Below are 23,185 nucleotides of genomic sequence, written 5' to 3' on the forward strand. Positions count from 1 at the left end.
AAACTCCACGTTCAGCAGGCAAATCAGCACGCCTAGGAATCACAGCCCTCACATCAGGATGCCCTTGATTCTTATAAATCACGAAATTCTCCGCACAAACTAAAATCCCACTTGGCCCATCACCACCTCCAGGTACTGTAACAAGCATATTAGCGCCATTATCAACCTGCTCAGACCATTTCCTAGACACATGATTAAGCCCCAGATCAAGCTCATAAAATGTCAAATTCTTCTGCGCTTCACTAGCAGCTTGCCCTGTCGAGTCCTGATCAGCTTCCGAATAATCCAACTCAATCGCAGCAAAAATCGGATTATCAAACCCACAATCAACACCACATACTGAGTAACATATAGTATGCGACTTATGTGCCTCTAAAGGCGAAGAAATGGTTAACCTAGCAACAGTATCTCTATTCAAAACATAAACTAGCTTCTGTTTCTCACAGGCACCAATCATAACAGCCCTTCCTTTCGGATCCACAGCCAAATACTGACCCGGAACAATACGGCGACAACCAGATTTTCCAAAAGTTTCTTGATGAATTTTGTCAAAGACATTTCTCTCCTTGTTATATTCTAAAATTACAATCCTGCCCGAATCGGAACCAACAACAATATAATCTTTTTGAGCTCCAGTTAGTCTAAACTGAGCTAATGAGCGAATAGCACCGAATATTTCAACAGAGAGAACTGTTTGTAGCTTACCGTTCTCGTCAGGTCGGAGGAGATCGAGAACTTTGCCGCGAGCAACAACGATTTCTTGTGCTTTGCCGCCGGAGAAGTTGCCGTTTATGGCGGAAACGATTCCGGTAGCTCGTTGGAGAGTGAGGCTGTAGAGGTACATGGTAATGTTGGGTTTTGTAGTGGGAGTGAAATGGTGGGGATCGGGGTTTTAGGGTTTTAAATAAGAGAGCTAGTTAGAGAGACTGGATTTCTGCGACAAAAATCACTTGTCGTCTGACTATTGACTTGGCACATGAGAATGAGAACCGTTGGCAATGGACTTCAAGACTCGGGCCATCAATCTTCACAAGGACAGCCCCAGTAAAACGGGCTTGGAGTTTAGACCCTAAACCCGGATAGCTTATTTTTGTCCGTAAAATATTGTTTAATAAATAAACTTAATTTACAGAATAGTAGTAAAGTATTTGATATTAATTATTTTTTAAAAATATATTTCAGATAAAATAAATACAGAAAAAAATCACAAATAAATTTTATTATAATATATTTTATGCAAAACAAATATATTCATAAAAAGTGTGCTGAAATTTTATTTTTATAAAAAATCAACTATCATTATATAAAAAATTTAAAACTAATTTGATAGGTTTTGAAAACTTTAACAATCGAGTGTTGGTTTTTATGTTTTTGAAAATTTAAAAAAAAGAGCAAAAAAAGATTTTAATTCTTAAAAGTAAAACAAAATGAGTTTTGGAAATATAAGAGTCAACTTAAAAGCTAGACTTATAAATGTGGCAAACTTTATTTATGTATTGATATTATATCGATAAATGAACAATTTTCTAGTGTTATGAAAAAAAATGGCCTTTTTTTTAATTAATATCATTGTTTTTATTAACTTAAACATATTTTGATTAATTTTATAAATTTTAAAATTTTTAATTATTTAAATTTTTAATAGTTCTGAGATTTGTAAAATTCAAATTAATTATTTATAAAAAGTAAATGTAAAATTTGACAAGTTGAAATTATTTATTTAGTCTGCCATCACGGTTGTGGATTTCTTGATAAATATTAATAACTTTGATTAATTTTAATTTTAAGTTGTTTCCTATAATAGTTTGTTTGAAAAAAAATAAAAAAGTGAATGCAGAGAAAAGAAGGGAGGGATGCATTTTTGAAGGATTCTCTTAACGGAATTGAAAAATCTTCAGGACGAGAGTGCTAATTATAATCGTTCTTCAAATAGAAAATAATAATATTTTTTTTTTGTTTGTTTTTGTATTATAAAAATATTTAAAAATAAATAAATTTTTTTATTTGTTTTAAAATTAATATTTTTTTTATTTTCATATATTTTAATATTTTATTATTAAAAATATTTTTTTAAAAAAATATATAATATATTTTTAAATAAAAAATACTTGAAAAAACAACTACAACATATTAAACACTATAAACAACAAGCCTAACCCACCTCTTATACATAAAAATATATGTTGAATAACAATGCTACTTCTCCCTTTCTCTTCTAGCTTTACAAGTGATCAAGGTTGGTCACCATTATCTAAATTTTACCACAAATTCACAACATGAAAGAGGCAAGCTCTCTATTCCATGCTGAGTTTGGTTTGCTTGCTTTCTCCTTTGCGTGAATTTTATCAATCAGTCATCCTTCGCTCGAACCCTTGGCAGTTCAAGTACAGGCCAACACCACCACAAACATCACAAGAAAATAACATTCTTCATGCAAATGTGCTGAGTGTGACACAAATACTTGAAGTTTCCAACATTGGCGTATCATTTCCGGCTAGAGCTTCCTTGCAAGAGTTAGAATTCGGAAGTGTTCCAGAAAAAAATGTTATGGAGACAGAAGGATTTTTTGTTGCTAGACCAATGGAAAGATGGAAATTGCAGTGTTAATGGTGAAGTTATAACTCATAGTGATTTGTATCAGCTGCAGTGCTTTACCGGTTGTTTTCATGTAATGGGCTGTGGACCTGAACACCAGTTTATAGAGTTTATCAGCTTTTCAAGAATGACTTGCAGGCTGGCAAGACAAACATCCAATGGATAATTTTTAGGTTAAATGATCAAACTCCATATTCAATAAGACTGGTTCAATTCATCACATCATTATCATAACAAGCTAGGTCTAGAAATGGAGAATGTTACTCCTGTCTCAGCTTTACCTGTTTGCTCTTGAATCTTTCAGTAAGTTCCTAATCTTCAGAAAGCAAAATACATCCCCGAAGCTGCTTCTAAGGACTCCTTTTGAGAAGGTCATCAACTGTGCACGTCTGATTTTACAATTTCTGAGAACCTTCTTGAATCTGAAATTTCACAGGTATACATCACGATCTTACTGTTTGCTGGACGTTATCTTTATTGCCCTCTTTACCAACGCCAGATAACCAAGTATTATCCAAAATCTCAATGACTGCATGTAGATAGTAGGGTGTAAGGAACATGCAGGAAACTCATTAATTGTCAACTTATGGACTGAAAAATATAGCAATGACTATATCATGTTATTTTCAAACTTGAATCCCTAGTTAGCCAAACCTTAATGCAGTTAATTTCTGATCCTTGCTTGGCCTCGGATTGTGAATAGCATATGCACCAAACCATCAACTGAAAACAAATAGCATGTAATTATGCCAGAGAGAGAAGACATTATTTAAACCTAATCATCCTGCATTGTAGAGACCTGCTCTCTAATATCACAACTTCCCTTTGTGATCTGCTACAAAAAAGAAAAAATGTAATTAGCATCTGGACAAGCAAAGAAAAAAGGTGTCTATCAAATTCAGGGTGTCCATATTTCAACTAGTAGTCAAATGCAGCAAATCATGCACTCATATCACGTAGAAATTCGGCATCACAACCAGAACACGCAACAAAAGAGAAGGTGTGCACCAACTCCACCATATCTGCTCCACTCTCATTAGAGTCTCCTCTTAACTATATATAACCACAATAGACTCCTGCTCCTGCATCACAAATCATTCCTCACATCTTACATATACCCTTAAACAACAGTTAGCTCTTTTAGAGAATCAAAACTCAAAATGGCTAAACCTCTCTTTGTTACCACTAAAGCACTCAAGGCCATTGTCTATCTTTTCCTGATAGCCATGACTCTCTCCTATGCCAACTCAGCAAGAATCCTCGATGAGTTGGAACCCGAAAATCCAGCTGTTGTTAGCCCTCCTGCAACAACAGTCCCAGCTCCCACGACTACATTGCCGAGTGGCCAAGTCCAAGCGACCACTCCCACCACCGTTGAAGATGATCAAGCAGAACCTCCTCTTCCTTATGAAACTGAAGCCCCTGTCACAGCGGCAGCACCAGTTGCTCCTCCAGTCACAGTGGCAGCACCAGTTGATGATGCAGCACCAGTTGCTCCTCTAGTCACAGATGCAGCACCAGTTGCTCCTCCAGTCACAGTGGCAGCACCACTACCTGTAGGCAAGGGTGGAGGCATGCTAACGGTGTAATTCTCAATTGAGTTATCAAAAAACTCGGCAAATTTAAGTGAATCTTTATAATATAATTTAAGGGTGGAGGCATGCTAACGGTGTAATTATCAATTGAGTTATCAAAAAACTCAGCAAATTTAAGTGAATCCTTATAATATAATACTTTAATTTGGATTAAAATTTCAAAATCTATGCAGAAATTTAAAAATTTAATGAAAAATTATAATTTAACTAGTTTTATATTATTAAATATAATTTTTAATCTGATTATTAAATTTAACTGAAATTTTACAAGAAAATTAAATATAATTTTTAATCTGATTATTAGATTTAGCTGAAATTTTATAAAAAATCTTAAAATATATTAAATAAAATCTAATTAAAATTTTATGATGAACAGAGTTTGGTAGTGTTAATAAAAAAACTGATAAATATTAAAATAATATGATTATTTACCTATTAAATAAAATCTAATTAAAATTTTATCATCAGAGTTTAGTAATGTTAATAAAAAAACTGATAAATAAAAGCAAAACAACTCATTAAAATAATATGATTATTTATCTTTAAAAAATAAAACAAATCAATTTTTCCTTCCTTTTATATATTGTGGAATAGTCATAAGCAAAATAAGAAAAGAAAGAAAAGAAAAGGCAAGAAAAAATAAAAAAAATAAGAGAAAAACATAAAAAAATCTATATATATAAAAAGAATTAAGTGAAGGAAGGAGAAAATGAGAGAAAAAATTTTAATTACTTTGTGTTTTAGTTAATATGAAATTATTATTTTATCTCGATTGAGAAATTGTTACAATATCAATTTAGATTTGATTATAAATAAATTATATTTTATAAAATATCGAAAGATGTAACTTTAATAGTAAATTTATTTTTACATTTCATTTTAATTTTATGTATATTTTAATTTATTTTTTAATATTTTAGACAATATATTTGAATTAAAACTTTAATATTAATTTCAAAAATTTACATACATGAATTAAAAATTAATTTTAAAACATTTATATATTTATTTAATATTCTAAAAAATTCTCGTCTCCGCCTTTGCCTATAGGTCCCATCAACACGGCCAGCAGGCCACCAAATGGGCCCGCCCCTGTAGTGGCCACGAGTGACACCGAAGCAAAACCTGCTGCCCCGCAAACCACCACCACAACTTCTCCTCCGTTGTCCTTCTCCATGCATGACATCCTAGGAGGATCCCACGCATCAAATAGGACCGTCACCGAGATCATCGCCCGACATCTGTGGCATTCCTTTCTCCCAGCCAAGCAATAACATTTTCCCACTCCAAGGTGGGACCCCACTAGTCAACATTAACAACCTCATAAATCCAAACACTGCTCCGCTCCTTACAGGCCTAACTGGTGCCCAAACCAACACTCTACTTCAAAACACAGGCAGCAACAACAACGCTGTCAATAGCAACAACCAGCCTCTTGTCACCGCTGGCAATCTCTCAGCCGGGTCCGCATGACAAAAGCTCATGTTTGCCTCGATCACAGTCGTCGATGATGAATTAACAGAAGGACATGAGTTGGGGTCCGCTGTGATTGGGAAGGCTCAGGGATTTTACTTGGCTAGTTCGTTGGACGGTACTAGCCATACAATGGCATCTTCAGTGTTATTACATGGAGGAGAAAATCATGGTGAGATTGAAGATACTATTAGTTTCTTGGGGGTACATAGGACTGCAACACCTGATTCACAGATCGCGGTAATCGGTGGCACTGGAAAGTATGAGAATGCGAAAGGGTATGCTTCTGTTGAGACTCTTCCACAGGTGGATCAGCAAACAACCGACGGTGTGGATAGAATAATGCATTTCAGTGTTTACTTATTTGAGTAGAGTATGTCTGTATATGGACGAGTTCTTGGTTGGAATCGGTTTACTAGCCTGTAAGCCTGTCTCTCTTTAAAGATTTTCAGTGAAAGTTCGATGTACTTAGAGCTATATGTATATTCGACGTTGAAGGAGACAGCTTTGTTATTGAATCAAATGTGCTTTACTGGTTACATTGCATAAAATCTGATCTTGAATCTTGGATGAATTTGAAGAACAATATTAATAGCAATGCAGAATCAAAGAGGCTGGCATTGATAACAGCTAGCACTCCCTAAAACCAGCGAGAAATTGAATATTGTTTAGTATTAAATATTGAAGAACTATATTTTTCCTCTGCTCCACATTCTTTTAACACAACCCTCTCCCCACCTGAACCACCCAAAGAAAGGATGGTCAAAGATATAATTGAATTTAATTAAAGTTCAATTCCGATGTTTATTATTTCTTATATTGCTATGAATGGTTTCGCCGAGGAGCTGCCCACCGTTCCAAGGCAGTTTGAATGGGCTTTGCTTTTAGTAAACATAATCGGAGCGTGACTACAATTTGTGGGCTGGGATAGGCCCAAAAGAATCTCAGAAAGTAAAAACAAAGACAGTCGACTAGCTTCGGGGCATTCCGAGAATTGAACTCGGGACCTCTCGCACCCTAAGCGAGAATCATACCACTAGACCAAATGCCCGTTTTTTAACGTTCTGTGGACTAAAGGACAGACTTGATTTGGCGTTATCACCAAACCACGTTTGATTCAACTACAAAGCTGTCTCCTTCTATCCAAAGAAATATCAGTTTCTTGGTTTTTTTTTGGAGCTTTTGTGTAATAATGGGATTTGCTTCCAAAAAATTAGCGTAATCAAATTAATTAGTAACATAATGCTTTGAAAAGGAAACCTCTGTCTTGTTAATTTGCTTGGGGAGTCCAAATTCCAAAACACTCCACTGAGATGAATGTTCTTACATAATTTGGTTATGGTCAAATGTAAAACGTGATAGTTATTCCAGAGCAGGACTAAAATCATCAGCGAACATACAAAAACAGCATGGAAATTCCAAGGGGTTTGCTTTGTCCCTTTGGTTTTCAAGCAAATTGTTTTGTATCTCTGGCAAAGTTGGAGGAATGGGGTTGCCCATGAGAGCAACAAGTTTCCATGTGAAACTTTTGTTACCTTTTTCAGGAAAAAAAAAAAAAAAAGAAGTAGACGAACAGGGACAGATCGATGACAGTGAAAAAAAGAAACTGAGTTTCCATTTTCTCTAGATATGATTCACAAACCAAAGCAAACTGTCTGTCCAAATAACCCAAAATATTACAAGTTCACAATCTTCAAGCACACATACAACATTCTTACAAAAGCAACATTTCTCAAACAATTTGGATTAGTAGCTCACATAAACAACGAACTCCAGCACGGTCTCAACACCATCGGTCGTACTCTGATTGGTAGAAGGGATATTGATCTTAATAATAGCATAACCCTGAGCATTGACATACTTTCCAGTTCCACCCATGATAGCAAGCTGAGACTCGGAGACTCCTGTTCTGAGAACCCCGAAAAAGCTAAGGCTATCAGCATAATGACCACTCTGAAACATAGCTGTGAATGCCATTATTTGGCTGGTACCATCCAGAGAACTAGCCACATAGAACCCTTGTGCCTTACCTAAAAAACTTGACCGTAAATTATTCCCTTCGGTCAGTTCGTCGTCGATCACAGTGATGGTTCCAAACATGAGCTTTTGAAGAGTGGAACCAGATGGAAGATTGCCTCCATTGCTCAGTGGCAGGTTAAATGCATTGTTGAAGTTATTACCATTGTTTTGAACCACAGGCTGTGCGGTGCCACCAAGGCCACTGAGCAAAGGTAGGTTGTTGTTGTTTATAAGGCCATTATTGTTGCTATTTTGGGGCACGCCATTATTTAATGGGAGGTTTGCGCCATTAGGTTTGGCAAATGGGACTTGGCCAGAGAATGCGGGGTTGCTGACTATGCCAGTCACCGCTCTAGCCGAGGGGTTTGTTCCACCAAGAATGTCATGCATGAAGAAGCTTAAGGTATGACCAGGATTACTTATCGTGGCACTAGTGCTTGCAGCCCCAGTTGGATTAGGCTGTGTGGGTGCTAATGGTACTGGAGGTAGTGGTGGAACACTGGTGACAGTATCATCGACTGCATTGTCTGACTCCGGGGGAACAACAGGCACCTCTGGTTGCTCATCCAGGGTTCTAGCTGACGTAGTAAATGCAATGGTAAGAGTGAGGAACAGAAGACAGGCTATGCCCTTGTTTGTGGTGGAGAGAATTTTGTGAATTTCCATGTCAGAGAGTACTTGAGAGAGAAGCAAGAAAAAGAGCTCAAGAAGATTTTCAGTTTTCTTTAGTGTTTTGCTTATGCATTAGAAGGTATGAAAATGTATGTATATATAGTCTGTGTTCTGAAGTAGGAGTTGATGAGATGGAGTTGGTACAAAGCTTTTCTACGTTTTTTTATTTTATTTTTTAATGTGTGTGTGTAGAGGTTAGAAACCTAAACGTTTTTGTGTTCATGTCTGGAAAGTGGAATAAGAGGAATGGTTGGGATCGTAACATAAAGGAAGTCCACACATCTGGAACCTAAAACCCCCAGCCGAAGATTTAGCATAGCCTCTAAAGGCATTATTGGACCTGGCAGTGGAGTTGTTTGAATACCTAATCATCAATGGTGGATGCATCACTTCAGGGCCCCTCATTCACAAATCAATCATAGCTACGAAGAGGGAGCTGCTTTTGTTTCTGCCACCAGAAAATGCAAGTGTTTGAAAAACTAAGATATATAATTCTCCATCTGCTATTCTCTACCATTCAAATCAAAACAGAGTACTGTAGTGCTAGCATCAACAGTATAAATACTGGAAATATCCCTGTAAACACAGACCCCCCTGGTTCAGGTTCAGACTTCAGGGATAAATCATGTTTAGAATACAACGTACTGGGATCAGCATACTTGAAGGATTTCGGACAGATAAAGGAAACCAACCTTACTGATAGTAAGGTATTTGCCAGATAAATTAATACTAAATATTTTGTTTCTTAAAAAAAAGATTTCATAAATAATTTTTATAAAAAAGGAAAGCCCTTTTTTAAAAAATAGCCTAGAGCCTTGGGAGTAAATTTTTTTTATTTTATTTCAAGATATTGTTTTACTCTAGTCAAGATTTTTTTTTTTAAAAAAAAAAGGTTTTCATAAATATTAAAAAGAAATCCCAGGCATCTGGGCATGATGAACCAGCTCTTGGGCTAAAATTATAAAGAAAAACCACAAGAACAAGTTAACTTAAAAGAAATTATAAAGAAAAATATTTATATCAGAAGCTTAAATAGCTAAACATTCATCAACCCTATAATCCACATCTCTGCCAGTAATCGAGAAGGAAAGAAAAAGGCAATTACTTAAAATCCTGGGTATAAATTTATTTTTTTTCTCGTTTCACTGTAAGTTACCTTCTTTCTTTTTCTCTCGATTTTGTGTTTATTTTTCTTCTTTCGACAGTGTCTTCCATTTTAGGGTTCTATGTATTCTATGCCACAGTTAAAACTATAATGAATCAGTATTTATAATTGATTAAAATTATTTATCTATTAAATTCAGGCCAATACTAACTATTCAACTACCTTCTGTTCCAGCAGATCATGATCTCGTCCCTTATCTCTAACTTTTCAATCCTCGTTTCATTGGGCTTTCGCTTCATCGTTTTGTTTGCTGTCTTAGGACAACAGGAATATTTATTATTGTGGTCAACGGGTAACGAGGCCACACATTCGCACGTGATTTACATGTGAATTGAGACACGATTAGGGTTTTGATATCTGTTGCTAGAGTGGGCCAGGTTGTGATCTTTGCGTGATTGGATGTTGGCTTTGGGTGGGCTTTCAAGCTCCATGTCTTTCGTTCAAACCCAGAATTTTGGCTTTTGAAATTTTTACACGCTATATAGGAAGAGTTTGGTAATGCCCGTTGGCTGCATGTTTTAAAAACATTTAATTTTTTTATTTAAAATTATATTTTTAAATCATTTTAATATTTTAATATCAAAAATATTTTTTTTTAAATAATTTTTTTAAAAATATATATATTAGCTAAATATATTTTTAAATAAAAAATACTTTAAAAGTTATCCGGTAAGGAAAGGATAAGAAAAAAGAATTACTCAGCTTAAAATTTTATTTTCAAGATTATTATTAATTTAAAAAGACATTAAATATGCCATTAAACTACTGAAACAATACCAATTTTACACCATTTTTTTTGCGTTAGTTCTATCTTAAAATTATTTTAATTTTACAATAAAACTTTTTTTTAGATTCACTCTGTGAAAATAATTAACTTCCGTATATGTCATATCATGATTTGAACTGATAAATTAGTGGATATATATATATATATATATATATATATATATATGAAACTTTCGATTAAAAAAAAACACTGGAAGAGCTTCTAACGAACAACGCTAGCACAGCTTGCAGCAACAAGCCCGTGATTGATATCTCTCCTGTGAGAAGAGTTTTGGGCCTTTGAAAGGGTAAAAGGATAGAATAAAAGTATTTGCTATACTTTTAACCTTTGAATGAACATTTAAATTGGGATTGAGGTGGCCAAGAAAAAGAAAATAGTACATTTATCAAAGAACAGGGTTACAATATGTAAAGTTATCATCAATTATGGACTAACGTCACATTATCATTATCATATTTTTAATTTCTTATATTTGTCATTTCTATCACGGGACACATTAAAATGTGTCTGAAAATACTCTTACTGACTTGTTTGGCTATATGACTAGGTTGTTTGTTTATTTATTTAATAAGAGTGATGAGAAAGGGAAATGAAAGGGTAAGGCAGTCAAACAATTAATGATTGATATCTCGTTCAGTTTTTTGCTCTTTCCATTTTTTGCCATTCCATCTCTCCCAACAGACATATACCTGGATAAAGTCCACAACAATATGGTTTATCCTAAGATTTTAATAATCGATAAAAAAAAATACTAACACCACCAAGAACATCTTCGACTAGATAATGAAAACATGTAGCCAGACATTAAATTCATCCAATGGATCCATTTTAACACTTTGAAAAAGAAACAAAAAAGTTTTGTTGTTTGACAATTTTATCTTCCTCCATTGGTTTGTGCTAAAAAAAAGGTCGAGAGAAGATCACAAACAATCCAGTCAGAGTCTCAAACATCAGATCATAAACAAGTTTCCATCATCGCGAGTTCAATTTTGAAGGAAAAAAAGGAGAGAAACATTCCGTAATTTCATTCTTTAGGGTCTTGAATATAAAAGGTCTGTTCGAAATTGGAAGGGTAAATGGCCGTCAGAAAAAGCAAGTTGTTTTTGGATCAAGAAACAACCTTTTTGTAATAACTCACATTTATAACACGTCTCCTTAAAACCTAGAATATATTAATAGTATCCTCAACCCTTCAAAGCATAACGTGTGCCCATATCTTTTCCGGTCCGGTTCACTCCGGTCCAAAAGCCATCATAATCACAAAATAAATAAGCCACCAATTTTTCACCTGTCACCAATTCATACGATTCACTCTCTCAATCTCTACCCCCGTCAACCTTTCACTACTATTTCTCCCACAGACAGAAATAATGGCTTTAGAGATCTGTGTCGAAGCTGCTGTTAGTGCCCCTAATATTCTCGGAGATTATAAGTTTTGTTTGATGTTTTTGTGGGTGTCATTTGTTTGTGATTTTACACCCGGGTTTTGATTGGAACTTGTGTATTTTTGCTGTTTTAGGCCTATTTTGCCAGAGAGTTCTGTTGAGTCTGGAAGAGAAGAAAATTCCATACAAGTCTCATCTCATCAGTCTGGGTGATAAACCTCAATGGTATTTAAATGATCACATCTGTTAGTCTTCATGATAGTTGTGTTTATTGTAGTTTGAGTTTGTTGAGTGCTTTTGTAGTTCATTTCAAGTGTTTGAGAAAATGGTTCTTGTTGTATCTATGTTTTATTTCCAACGTGTAAGATTGAAGTTTTTCTTGTTGTGTTGGATTACTTGTAGCTGTTGTTTTTAATGTCTCCATGCGTTCCACATATGTGTGAGTGCGCTTGTATATATATGTTATTTGCATAAGAAGATACCTGCTAGTTGTAATGGTTATTGTTGACTTCGAGGAAAAACAAGCCCCTCATTTAGTTAACCATTGAGAACAAACTATTTAAAAACGATCTTAGAGGGCAATATCATTGTTTTAATCTAAGATCCTTTTTTTATTGTTTTTTTTTTAGTTCAAATATGAAATGAATGCTTCAACGTGTAAAGAGGACTCAACATCATTGATAACAATTGGTATCATAAACTATGGATGAACGGAGCTTTAATGACTAGAATACCCTTGATATGATCGAAAAATATGTGTAATTTTTTTGCTTTTATGCGTCATGATGGATTGAGATTTGGAAGGTTGTTATTTTGATAGGTTTTTGGAGATAAGCCCGGAAGGAAAGGTCCCAGTGGTAAAAATTGATGACAAATTGGTCGCAGATTCTGACGTCATTGTTGGTATCTTAGAGGAGAAAAAACCTGAACCCCCTCTTGCCATTCCTCTGGAATTTGCCTCTGTGTAAGCATCTTTCACCTTCCTTTACTATCTCTAGCAGTTTGAATGCGGATGTGATAGTTTTGCTGGATTATTTTTTTCTACCGAATGATGTGAATACGGGAAGTTGCCGGAATTGCGAGATAGATATTGTTTATAAATTTCTTTCTCTCTCTATCATCAACCACTGATTCTTTTTTGTTTTCTGTGCTTCATTTACAGTGCATTCTCCTCACCATTAATGTGGTAATGGTAATGTGCAAAAATTCTTCATGTCTCTTATATTTGTTCTCATTTCATGATAAATCATCATAAAAAACTCTTCTTACTCGTAGCTTTTTGTATTCTTCTTTCAAGGATGCATTAGTGTAGGACATGTTTTTTAATTATTATGACAACAAACTAATCTATACTTTAGGTTGTTTCCGGATGTTTTTTGTGTGGTCATGCTTCTATTCTCATTGGTTGCTACTAGAAGGTTGTCAACAGAAATTAATCTGCAATATAAACCATGTGGAAGTACAGGGGTTCAAAGATATTCCCATCTTTTGTTAAGTTCTTGAAGAGCAAGGATCCCAGTGATGGAACTGAGCAGGCTTTGCTTGAGGAATTGAAGGCATTGAATGGGCATCTCAAGGCGCACGTGTTGGTGGGAGAAACCACTTGTGGTGGCTTTGAAACACTCAGAGGGGATAAAACACGCTCTTTTATTTCAAGAACAAAGCTTACAATAACATAAACAAAAGTTTACAACAACCCCTCTCTCTTTCTCTCTTTCTCTCTAGTGTTTCTCTCAATCTCTCCACACATAATTGCATAAGCTTAGCTATCTATTTATACACGAAATCAAAACAAGAAAATTCAACCTTCAAGTGTGAAGGCGGTTGTGGCCGACGGTGTGAAAGCGGCTGGCGGCTGGCGGCGGCGGCTGGACAGTTGGGCGGTGACAGCTGGTGGTTGCCTTCCTTGACCTTCTAGATTGAGTTTTATTTCAACAAATCTCCCCCTTAAACTCAATCGAGGGATGTCATTCCAAGCATGAATTTCAATCTGATAAACACTTCTCTTTTCAATGGCTTGGTAAAAATATCTGCAACTTGATCATCTGTCTTGCAGGATATCAGCTCGACTTCTTTGTTCTTTACATGCTCTCTGATAAAGGGATGACGTGTATCAATATGTTTACTTCTTTCATGATACACCGGATTCTTTGCCAATGCAATCGCTGATCGATTATCGATATAAATCTCTGTAGGATTTTCTTGAGGAAATCCCAAAAACTTTAGCAAATTCCTTAACCATATTAAATGGCATACAGCTGAGTTGGCGGCAACATACTCAGCTTCACAGCTTGATAATGTGACAATTGATTGCTTCTTGGATGACCATGTGAAAGATGTATCTCCCACGAAAAATACAAACCCTGTTGTACTTTTTCTTTCATCCAGATCTCTACCCCAATCACTATCCGAGTAGCCAGTAAGATTGAAATTTGTACTTGAGGTATAAAACATACCTTCATTTATTGTGCCTTTGATGTAGCGAAGAATTCTCTTGGCTGCATTCAAATGAGACTGGTCTGGCTTCTCCATATATCTGCTGATCAGTCCGACTCCGTAGAGTATATCTGGTCTGGTACATGTCAAGTACCTTAAGCTTCCTACCAAGCTTTTAAAGTAAGTTGGATCAACATTTCCAACTTTACTTTTCCTCAATTCCACTCCATTCTCGACTGGAGTTGATACCAGATTGCAGCTTTCCATCTTGAACCTTTCAAGAATATCTTTGGCATAACTGCTTTGGGATACAAAAATCCCTTCTTCTTTCTGCACCACTTCTAAGCCAAGAAAATGTGCCATCAGACCAATGTCTGTCATCTCAAACTCTTGTACCATGCTTTTCTTGAAGTCTTCGAACATGGTAGGATTGTTGCCGGTGAATATCAAGTCATCAACATATAGGCACACAAATAATATGTTGCCATTTGCTTCTTTCTTCACATAAATTGCATGTTCATATGGACATTTTTCAAATCCATTATCTTGAAAATACCTGTCAATTCTGGTATTCCAAGCACGCGGAGCTTGCTTCAAACCGTAGAGGGCTTTCTTCAACTTGTATACTTTGCCTTCATTTTCATCATCAATGTATCCAAGTGGTTGTTCAACATAGATCTCTTCTTCTAGGAAGCCATTCAGAAATGCTGACTTCACATCAAGTTGATAGATCTTCCATCTATGTTGTGCTGCTAGTGAGATCATCAATCTGATTGTCTCTAGCCGGGCTACTGGAGCAAACACTTCTCCATAGTCAATGCCTTCTCTCTGTTTGTAGCCTTTCACCACTAATCTTGCTTTGTATCTTTGCACTTCTCCTTTTGCATTCTTCTTTGTCTTATAGACCCATTTGACACCTATTGCTTTCTTGTTTTCTGGTAGATAAGTCAGCTTCCAAGTATCATTCTTCTCAATGGCATGTATTTCTTCATCCATTGCTTTTATCCACTTCTCTTCTGTGATAGCTTCATTGAAGCTAAGTGGGTCACTATCTGCAAAGAAACAAAATAGAGTTGTATCTTCCATTACTTGAGTGGCGTCATACAGCTCTTCTAGATTTCTCATCCTTCTTGGTCCTTCTGATGAGGATGCTGATGCTGATGGTATTGATGATGATTCTGGCGTGTTTCTCCTGTTGAATACAGGAAATCTGTGTACCGGACTTTGTGGCTCATCTTCTGGTACTATTGGACCTTCTGCAAGTACTGTTGGTACTTCTTCATCTTCAAGGATCAAATCAGTGCTGATCCATTTAACTGCTTCTTGGTCATCATTCCATTGCCAAGTTTTATCTTCTTCAAAGATAACATCTCTGCTCATAATTACCTTCTTGGTGATGGGATTATACAGCTTGTATCCCATTCTTCTCTCACCATATCCGACAAAGATGCATTTCTCACTTTTATCATCGAGTTTGGTCCTTCTTGCATCTGAGATCTTTGCATATGCCACACAACCAAAGACTCGAAGATGAGTAACACTTGGTTTGTGACCACTCCATGCTTCTTGTGGAGTGATAGCTTGCAAACTTCTGGTTGGGCAGCGGTTCAACAAATATACTGCACATGATACAGCTTCAGCCCAGTATTGCTTGGGCAGCTTCTTTACTTTGAGTAGACTTCTTGCCATATCAAGAATTGTTCGATTCTTCCTCTCAGCTACACCATTCAGCTGTGGTGTATAAGCTGGTGTTGTCTGATGTCTGATCCCTTGTTGTGTACAAAAGGCTTCAAAGTCATTTGCTGTATATTCTCCACCTTGATCAGATCTCACGGTTCTGATCTTATAGCCACTTTGCTTCTCAACAATTGCTTTAAAATCTTTAAAACAATTGAACACTTCTGACTTCCTCTTCAAAAAATATACCCATGTCTTTCTGCTAAAATCATCAATAAAAGTGAGGAAGTACCTATTTTGTCCAGTCGACATAGGCTTTATAGGACCACACACATCTGTGTGTATTAACTCTAGTGGCTCGTTTGCTTTCCAGTTGACTTCTTTGGCAAAACTGGATCTGTGATGTTTGCTGAGGACACAACTCTCACAGACTTCTTCTGGATGATCAATGTGGGGCATACCTTTGACCATCTTCTTGCTTGCTAGCATCTTCAGACTTGTGAAATTCAGATGTCCAAGCCTCAGATGCCAAAGCCATTCTTCACTGTTGGTGATGGCACTCAAACACTTTGCTGCATCATATTGGATGTTTAAAGGAAACATCCTATTCTTGGACATTTTCACATAGGCAATTAATCTCCCATTGTAGTCTGTAATTGTCAGATGAAAATTCTTCATGTAAAGTGTATAGCCTCTCTCTAAAAGTTGACCTATGCTCACCAAGTTCTGCTTTATGGCTGGGACATAGTAGACATCGGCGATGTAGCTATGATCGTCATTCTTCAACTTGATTGGGATGTTGCCTTTACCTTTGAATGGAACTTTTGACGTATCTCCAAAGGTGACAAAACCTTGTATGGTCTCATCTAGATCACCAAATAAATCTCGTTGGCCACACATGTGATTGCTGGCTCCAGAATCAAGATACCAAATATTCTCTTGATTCTTGTCAAGTCCTTGTTGGACAAATAATGCAGCTGCTCCTCTATTGTTGACATCCTCTTCTGCATAGTTGACTCGCTCACGTATCTCCAGTGGAGCTTTCTTTTGACATTCAGTGCTATAGTGGCCAAATTGATTGCAATTATAACACTGAATATTCCTCTTGTCACGGTTATTGTAACCGCCTCCTCTTCCTCTAGGAGTGAATGCTTGTTGTCCTCGACCTCCTCTGGTGGTGTTTCTACCACCTCTTCCTCTAAAACCTGTATTCCAAGAACCTCTGCCTTGAAATCGTTGAAATCCTCCTCGTGTTTGTTGACTTCTTCCTCGAGTGGTGTATCCACTTGTTGAAGTCTCCCCTTGCTCATATCTGTCTTTGAGAGACAACTTTGCTTGTAAGGCATGCTCAATTGCCTTATCTCCATTTCTTTTTACAATTTTCTGCTCATGAGCTTGCAAAGAACTCATAAGTTCATCCACTGTTAACTTGTCCACCTCTTTGGACTCTTCAATAGCGACAATAACAAAATCAAATTTTGGATCTAGGGATCTCAAAATTTTCTCAGTAATTCGAGCATCTGAAAGGGCTTCTCCGTTTCTTCTCATCTGATTGACTATCACCATAATTCTTGTGTGATAATCAGAAATGGATTCTGAGGACTTCATTTGTAACAATTCAAATTCACCTCGTAAAGATTGGAGACGAATCTTCTTTATTCTGTCAGCACCTTTGTATTTTTGTTGGAGAGCCTCCCATATTTCTTTTGATGTTTCTGCGGAAGCAATGATTTCAAATGTCGCTTCATCAAGACCTTGATAAATGATGGTCTTTGCTTTGTTGTCTTTTTTTCTATTGGCTTTGAGGACTTGCTTTTGTACCTCTGGTAAAGCATCTTCTGATTCTTTCGACTCTGGTTCATCATAACCATATTGCACAATGTCTATACACTCTTGTGAACCAAGGAATGCCTTCAATCTGATGCACCAACTATCATAGTTGTCTTTGGTTAGCTTCGGGATGAGTGTTTGTGCACTTTCTGTAGTCATTTTGCTCTTTAAATGACTATATCACCTTTTTGGGAGTTGAATTTGGCAAAACCGACACCGTAGATGGATCCGGAATGGTCCAAATAGTAGGGAACCGGTCTGACTTTGTAGAAAACGGGTCAAAAATGAGGTGAACCGGTCCAAAAACCAATTCGGGTGGTTTGCTGGGTTGAACCGGGAATATTCCAAGGAATATTCTTTTTTGACTTTGACTTTAGAATATGGCTCGGAGCTTGGCTTGGCTTCGGAATATGGCTTGGAGCTCGGCTCGGCTTCGAAATATGGCTTGTGGCTCGGCTCGCGACTCGGCTTGAGTCTTGGCTCGGCGGGCTCAAATATGGCGCGCGTGTGGCTCACTCGTCTTCTTCCTCGGGGCGCGTGGGCTACAGTGCTGAAATTTCAGACGGAGAGTGTGGTCCACCCCGTGCTCCGATTGATCTGATTTTTGCACCGTTGAGTTCGTATTGATGAGCTCTACACTTTGGAATGATCAAAACTTGTTTTTGACAACTTTGAAAATTCGGATATTTCCCAAAAATACCTCTGTTTTCTGACGAACGGGGCTCTGATACCAATTGTTGGTGGGAGAAACCACTTGTGGTGGCTTTGAAACACTCAGAGGGGATAAAACACGCTCTTTTATTTCAAGAACAAAGCTTACAATAACATAAACAAAAGTTTACAACAACCCCTCTCTCTTTCTCTCTTTCTCTCTAGTGTTTCTCTCAATCTCTCCACACATAATTGCATAAGCTTAGCTATCTATTTATACACGAAATCAAAACAAGAAAATTCAACCTTCAAGTGTGAAGGCGGTTGTGGCCGACGGTGTGAAAGCGGCTGGCGGCCGGTGGCTGGCGGCTGGTCGGTTGGTGGCTGGGCGGTGACAGCTGGTGGCTGCCTTCATTGACCTTCTAGTTGGGCGGTGACAGCTGGTGGTTGCCTTCCTTGACCTTCTAGATTGAGTTTTATTTCAACAGCACGTATGTATAAATTTGAAACACAGACTTATATTTGAAGAGTTTATGGTTCTATTTTACTTTTTCAGTTTTGAAGTGCAATCTAATTTATTGGAGCATGTTATCAAGGTCCTTTCATTGCTGGGGAAAAGATCACAGTAGTGGATTTGAGCTTCGCTCCGAATCTTTACCATCTTGAGGTTGCTCTTGGCCATTTCAAGAACTGGACTATCCCTGACAATTTGACACATGTCCTCAACTACATTAAGGTACTCCATCTTTTTTGTTATCCTGTGATTATGCGCCTTGTTTGTTGTTTCAGATTTGACTTCAATCAATTGAATGATGGATCGAAAACTATGACAAGTTGTTTTTATATATGTTGTCTTTGGTCATGATATTAATCATTCATCTGAGATGGTAGGTTCGCTAACCACCTTCACACACCTGATGACCTGATCAATCGAAGTTGTTGTAGTTCCTCGTCTTTATGTGAGATATTGAGATAGAAACGTGGATTGTTAAGAGAAAACTAAATTTTTATAATGACTTGTGTTAGTTGAATGACAAGACCTACTATGGTATGGGGTGTGATATTCTTGAAATTCTCTAACATTGATGGTTGATCCAGTAAGCTCAATGTTCAACCTTAGGGTGACACCCATAGAAATGATTCATTCATCTCGCTTCTTGGCACGTTACTATCTTATTGCTCATTGTTGCATATGATATGGGGGCTGTTTGTGCCTGAGGATTATCAAGTGCTCAAAGAGATAGAACTAGCGGAAAGAAAAATAAAATGAAGTTTTCATACTTTTGTGGAGATGCCTTCTTCCTTGTCAAGGTTGGTGTAGAGGTCAGGGGCAGATTCATCGAATACCATGATGTTAATGTTATCCATCTGATGGGGTCACATCATCCTGCATTAGGATTGGAAGTGCAAAGCCAAAACCTTTTCCAGGGATGTAGATGAGTTGTATAAGACCTAGTTTCGGCAAATCTTACAATATAGATAGGTTTGACACATGATGCCCTTTTCCTAGCAACCAAATGCATCTGCATTCTTTTCACTTAAAGAAGGGTATCATTGCAAGATATGTTAAACAAATTCCCAGTTGATATTATTACGTTGTTGTGTCATCTTAAGAGATAGCTTAAACTCTTGGAGTTGTAAATTCATAAAGTGTTTTAGATTCATTTGTTTGATGCATGGACGTAAACCAACATTTAGAAATCTGCTTTGCTATGAGCTTGTGTTCTGATCCTATTACGATAGGAGTAGACTTGAATAGCGCACCATAGAATGTATCCTCCTAGGACTTAATTTCCTGAAGTACACGCCTTCGAACCATAAAGGAAGTATGGAATTCACAAGGGCCTTTTGGCTTTCATGTATTTTATGCACAAGATACAAAAATCATTATATTGAATTGCTATAATAATTGATGTGCTACGACTCTGGGAAAGAACTTTATCATGTTGGCTGTTAGGTGAGGTTTATTTGAAATAGAGCTAGAAGCAGGTAAGTCTAGTCAACTTCAAAATACTAATATTACTTTATAGTTGACTGATGAAGAAGTATTTGAATGGTGCTATTTAATTTATGAATTTTTTTTTAACTATTATGATTTAGGTCAGTACAAATACAGAACCCAAATCCCCTTGAATTGTTGGGGTTGGAAAATGATTAAAAAAATATCATTGCTCTTGCTTTGCAGTTATTGTTCTCCCGTGAATATTTCAAGAAGACAAAAGCTGTCGAGGAACATGTCATTGCTAGATGGAAGCCAAAGGTCAATGCATGAATTAGTTCCAGATTACAAGATTTTGGAAACTAGTCATGTAATGTAGTGGTTGGGCCTTCTCTCTCAGGAAAAGAAAGGGTGCTGAGCCTGGTGTGTGTTAGACATCTAAAACTAAGATACATACAGGGTGCTCTGTAACTCATAAAATCCATTAACCTATCAGTGCAGTGGCCTCTATTAATTTGAAATGGCTAGCATTATTTTAATCTAGCTTTGTTATATTGATATTAGAGCATACGCTAATGTCCATTATGTTACTTTGCTCTATTATTTTATGATATATCCATTAATAATTCAAGTTGAAGCTGGACTACATTATCCCTCCGAGATTTTCCATTTGCAGGAAATGCTACACCACCACTTGGCTCTCCACGTTGGCTTGGATGCCAAGGTCAGCCTTGAACAACTATGTGTATCTCTTTTTTTTTTATAGTATCGAGTCTTTTTTGAAGTTCTAGTTTCGCCTGGATTTCTCCTGAAGCTCTCTGGTGCAAGCAAGAAAGCGCATAACAGCACATAAAAACACACACACACACACAAGTAATCCTTTAGAAGTCATTATCTCCTACAAGTACCTTCGGTGCGAACCTAAAGGGCAGCTAGATTATTGTTAGTTAAGAGAGAGAAAGTTATTCAAGATTGCATCCAAAATTAATGGAAAAAGGTACATGCTTGTGATGTGTTACCGCACACTCCTTTTTTCCCTATATTATATTAAACGAGGAATAACTCATCCCTCTTGAACTATATGTTGAGCTATGATTTCCCATTCCCTAGCTAGGGCTTCCTTAACTTGAGTGATCAAAGCATTATTACAATCATTTTTAGGGGTAAATCTCATAATCAAAGCAATAACTAAAATCAAATCCATCTTTAGAATTACCTGACATAATCCAAGGGTCTATGCAAGATCTAAGCTAGTACTGTTGCCCAAAGCTTTGCTCTAACTGAAGTGCATATACCCATGTTGATTGTGAAACCCTTCATCTAGGTTCCCATACTATCTCTAATCAGCCCTTCGGCTCCTGCCACACTAGTATTGCCTTTACTGCTTATCCATCTACATTTAACTTAAGCAATTCCTCCTGAGAATATTTCCATCCAACGAAAAGGACTACAAACATTTTCCTACTTGAGACGTCAACACCCTCATTGATAATTAAAGTGTCAACCATTATATTTCGAATAACAGCTATAGATTAATTAGAAAAACCTAAGCCACCACCAAATACTTTCCATTTATGGATTTTCAAGTGAACCAAGTTGCTATTCCAAACACCGTATGCCAAGGCCACCCTTTCCGAGTCTTTTCATTGCTAGAAAGGCTGCTCCTTAACCAATTTCCCATATTAGCAGCAAAAATTACCCTCTGCTTGGAGTCAGAATTAAATTATCCCAAAATAAAACAAACATGTCTCACGATGGTCTAAACTCAACTCACGGTGGCTATGGTTGCTGCCCATGCTTGCATGTTAGAGGCATGGTCGAAGTGTCTTGTGCGAACCACCGAGCTCGGGGATTACGAGGAGAGCTTCATGCTAGCGTGGGTGTGGCATTAAATTGTCGTGTATGCTCCCATGTGTTAGCTCTACTTGTCATCCCTGACCTCGCAACACGACATGCCCGTTACCGAGGCTTGGCCTCCATCTTTCGAACCGAGGCATGTGGCCCCCAGCATGATTGTCCCTGTTGTGTCCCCCCACGACTTGTTGCTTGACCCTTCTAAATCCTTCGCATCCATCAATGCAGGCATGATCTTGCTCGGGTGTTTTCACTCACTTTCGTGGTCGTGGTCGTGGTCGTGATCGTGGTCGTGGTTCGCTTGTTGGGATTGTTGTTGCGTATATGAAGTCATACATGAATGGTAATCGAGTTATTTGTGTCGTAAAGCTCTATGCTAATGCATTGAATTGTCGGCCTGCTGCCCCTATCACTCTCAACCCAAGGCCTTGGGTGCCTTATAGCGAAGCGGGGTTCCTATGATGCGCAACCACTTAGGTGGAATTCAAATGTGAAGTTGTTTTTCTCCGCTGCATGCCTTCCTGGACGCGGGGCAAACCTAGTAGTGGCACCCTAGTTTTAACATTCATCAGTGGGCTTGTAGTAAATTAACAAATCCAAATGGAAACATTGACGAAAGATTTTTATCGATAAATTATAATAAATTTTATCGGCAAAAATATTCTCTTGGTATATATCAAGAGAATTACAGCGGGAATAGAAGGAATTAAAACAAAGTTAAAAAGTATGATGACATGTCATTTATACAGATGAAATTGTTGTATATAAAATCTATTTGTAAACTCATTGGTAAATTATTCACTTCTCTCTGACACTATTCATCATATTAATTACAAAGAGAATCATCGATGGATTAATTCTGATGGTATTTTCCAGTAAGCTCTGAAACTGTTCACTTCTTAATTGCACTGTTAATTATTGTTCTTTACAAATAAAATCACTGACAAATTGAAAAGTCATCACTGTTATTTGGCGGGTTTCTGAAAAATTTTATTAAATTTAAAATTTTAATTAAATAGTACAGACAGAATCACTGATGGATTGAAAAGTCAATGATAATGTTTGGCGGTTTCTGAAATTTTTTTATTAAATTAAAATTTTTAGTTA

The 23,185-nt window shown here is 36.9% G+C and overlaps 3 protein-coding genes, 1 non-coding gene and 1 pseudogene across 7 annotated transcripts in view; 2 read left to right on the forward strand and 3 right to left on the reverse strand.

Moving 5' to 3' along the window:
• Nucleotides 1-979, reverse strand: part of LOC105123032 (splicing factor 3B subunit 3-like) — a 6,499-nt gene extending 5,520 nt beyond the window's left edge. For all 3 annotated transcript variants that reach the window (XR_841804.1, XR_841801.1, XM_011022521.1), the window contains exon 1: nucleotides 33-979. Coding sequence is in view for 1 of the 3 variants with exons in the window: in XM_011022521.1 (XP_011020823.1) it covers nucleotides 33-844 (812 nt within the window). In the remaining 2 variants the exon portion in view is untranslated. The remainder of the gene's footprint in view (nucleotides 1-32) is intronic.
• Nucleotides 980-3,698: 2,719 nt separating this feature from the next.
• LOC105123168 (dirigent protein 9-like) lies at nucleotides 3,699-6,202 on the forward strand (annotated as a pseudogene).
• Nucleotides 6,203-6,642: 440 nt separating this feature from the next.
• Nucleotides 6,643-6,714, reverse strand: TRNAP-AGG (transfer RNA proline (anticodon AGG)). The gene has a single exon. It is a non-coding gene; the product is annotated as a tRNA-Pro (tRNA).
• Nucleotides 6,715-7,256: 542 nt separating this feature from the next.
• LOC105123263 (dirigent protein 25-like) lies at nucleotides 7,257-8,435 on the reverse strand. Its single transcript, XM_011022813.1, has one exon. It carries the CDS (start codon nucleotides 8,346-8,348, stop codon nucleotides 7,410-7,412), a length of 939 nt encoding a protein of 312 aa, XP_011021115.1. The 5' UTR covers nucleotides 8,349-8,435; the 3' UTR covers nucleotides 7,257-7,409.
• Nucleotides 8,436-11,551: 3,116 nt separating this feature from the next.
• On the forward strand, nucleotides 11,552-20,875 carry LOC105123341 (glutathione S-transferase DHAR2-like). Of its 2 annotated transcripts, none has more exons than XM_011023005.1 (6): nucleotides 11,552-11,734; nucleotides 11,826-11,916; nucleotides 12,512-12,655; nucleotides 13,157-13,274; nucleotides 18,881-19,021; nucleotides 19,312-19,571. In XM_011023005.1, the coding sequence occupies exons 1-6, from the start codon at nucleotides 11,677-11,679 to the stop codon at nucleotides 19,363-19,365; spliced, it is 606 nt and encodes a 201-aa protein (XP_011021307.1). In that variant the 5' UTR covers nucleotides 11,552-11,676; the 3' UTR covers nucleotides 19,366-19,571. The 2 variants fall into 2 exon arrangements, with proteins under 2 accessions (XP_011021307.1, XP_011021234.1); XM_011022932.1 differs by lacking the exon at nucleotides 19,312-19,571 and adding an exon at nucleotides 20,471-20,875 and having other exon boundaries at nucleotides 11,556-11,734.
• The last annotated feature ends 2,310 nt before the right edge of the window (nucleotides 20,876-23,185 follow it).

This window comes from Populus euphratica, unplaced genomic scaffold, assembly GCF_000495115.2.
Source record: "Populus euphratica unplaced genomic scaffold, PopEup_1.0 scaffold1.1, whole genome shotgun sequence".
NCBI lineage: Eukaryota > Viridiplantae > Streptophyta > Magnoliopsida > Malpighiales > Salicaceae > Populus > Populus euphratica.

Coding starts and splice junctions, on each gene's coding strand:
- LOC105123263 (XM_011022813.1), bottom strand. CDS start 8,348: ATGGAAATTCACAAAATTCTCTCCACCACAAACAAGGGCATAGCCTGT.
- LOC105123341 (XM_011022932.1), top strand. CDS start 11,677: ATGGCTTTAGAGATCTGTGTCGAAGCTGCTGTTAGTGCCCCTAATATT. Junction 11,735..11,825: donor CCCTAATATTCTCGGAGATT/ATAAGTTTTGTT, acceptor TTGCTGTTTTAG/GCCTATTTTGCCAGAGAGTT. Junction 12,656..13,156: donor CCTCTGGAATTTGCCTCTGT/GTAAGCATCTTT, acceptor GTGGAAGTACAG/GGGTTCAAAGATATTCCCAT.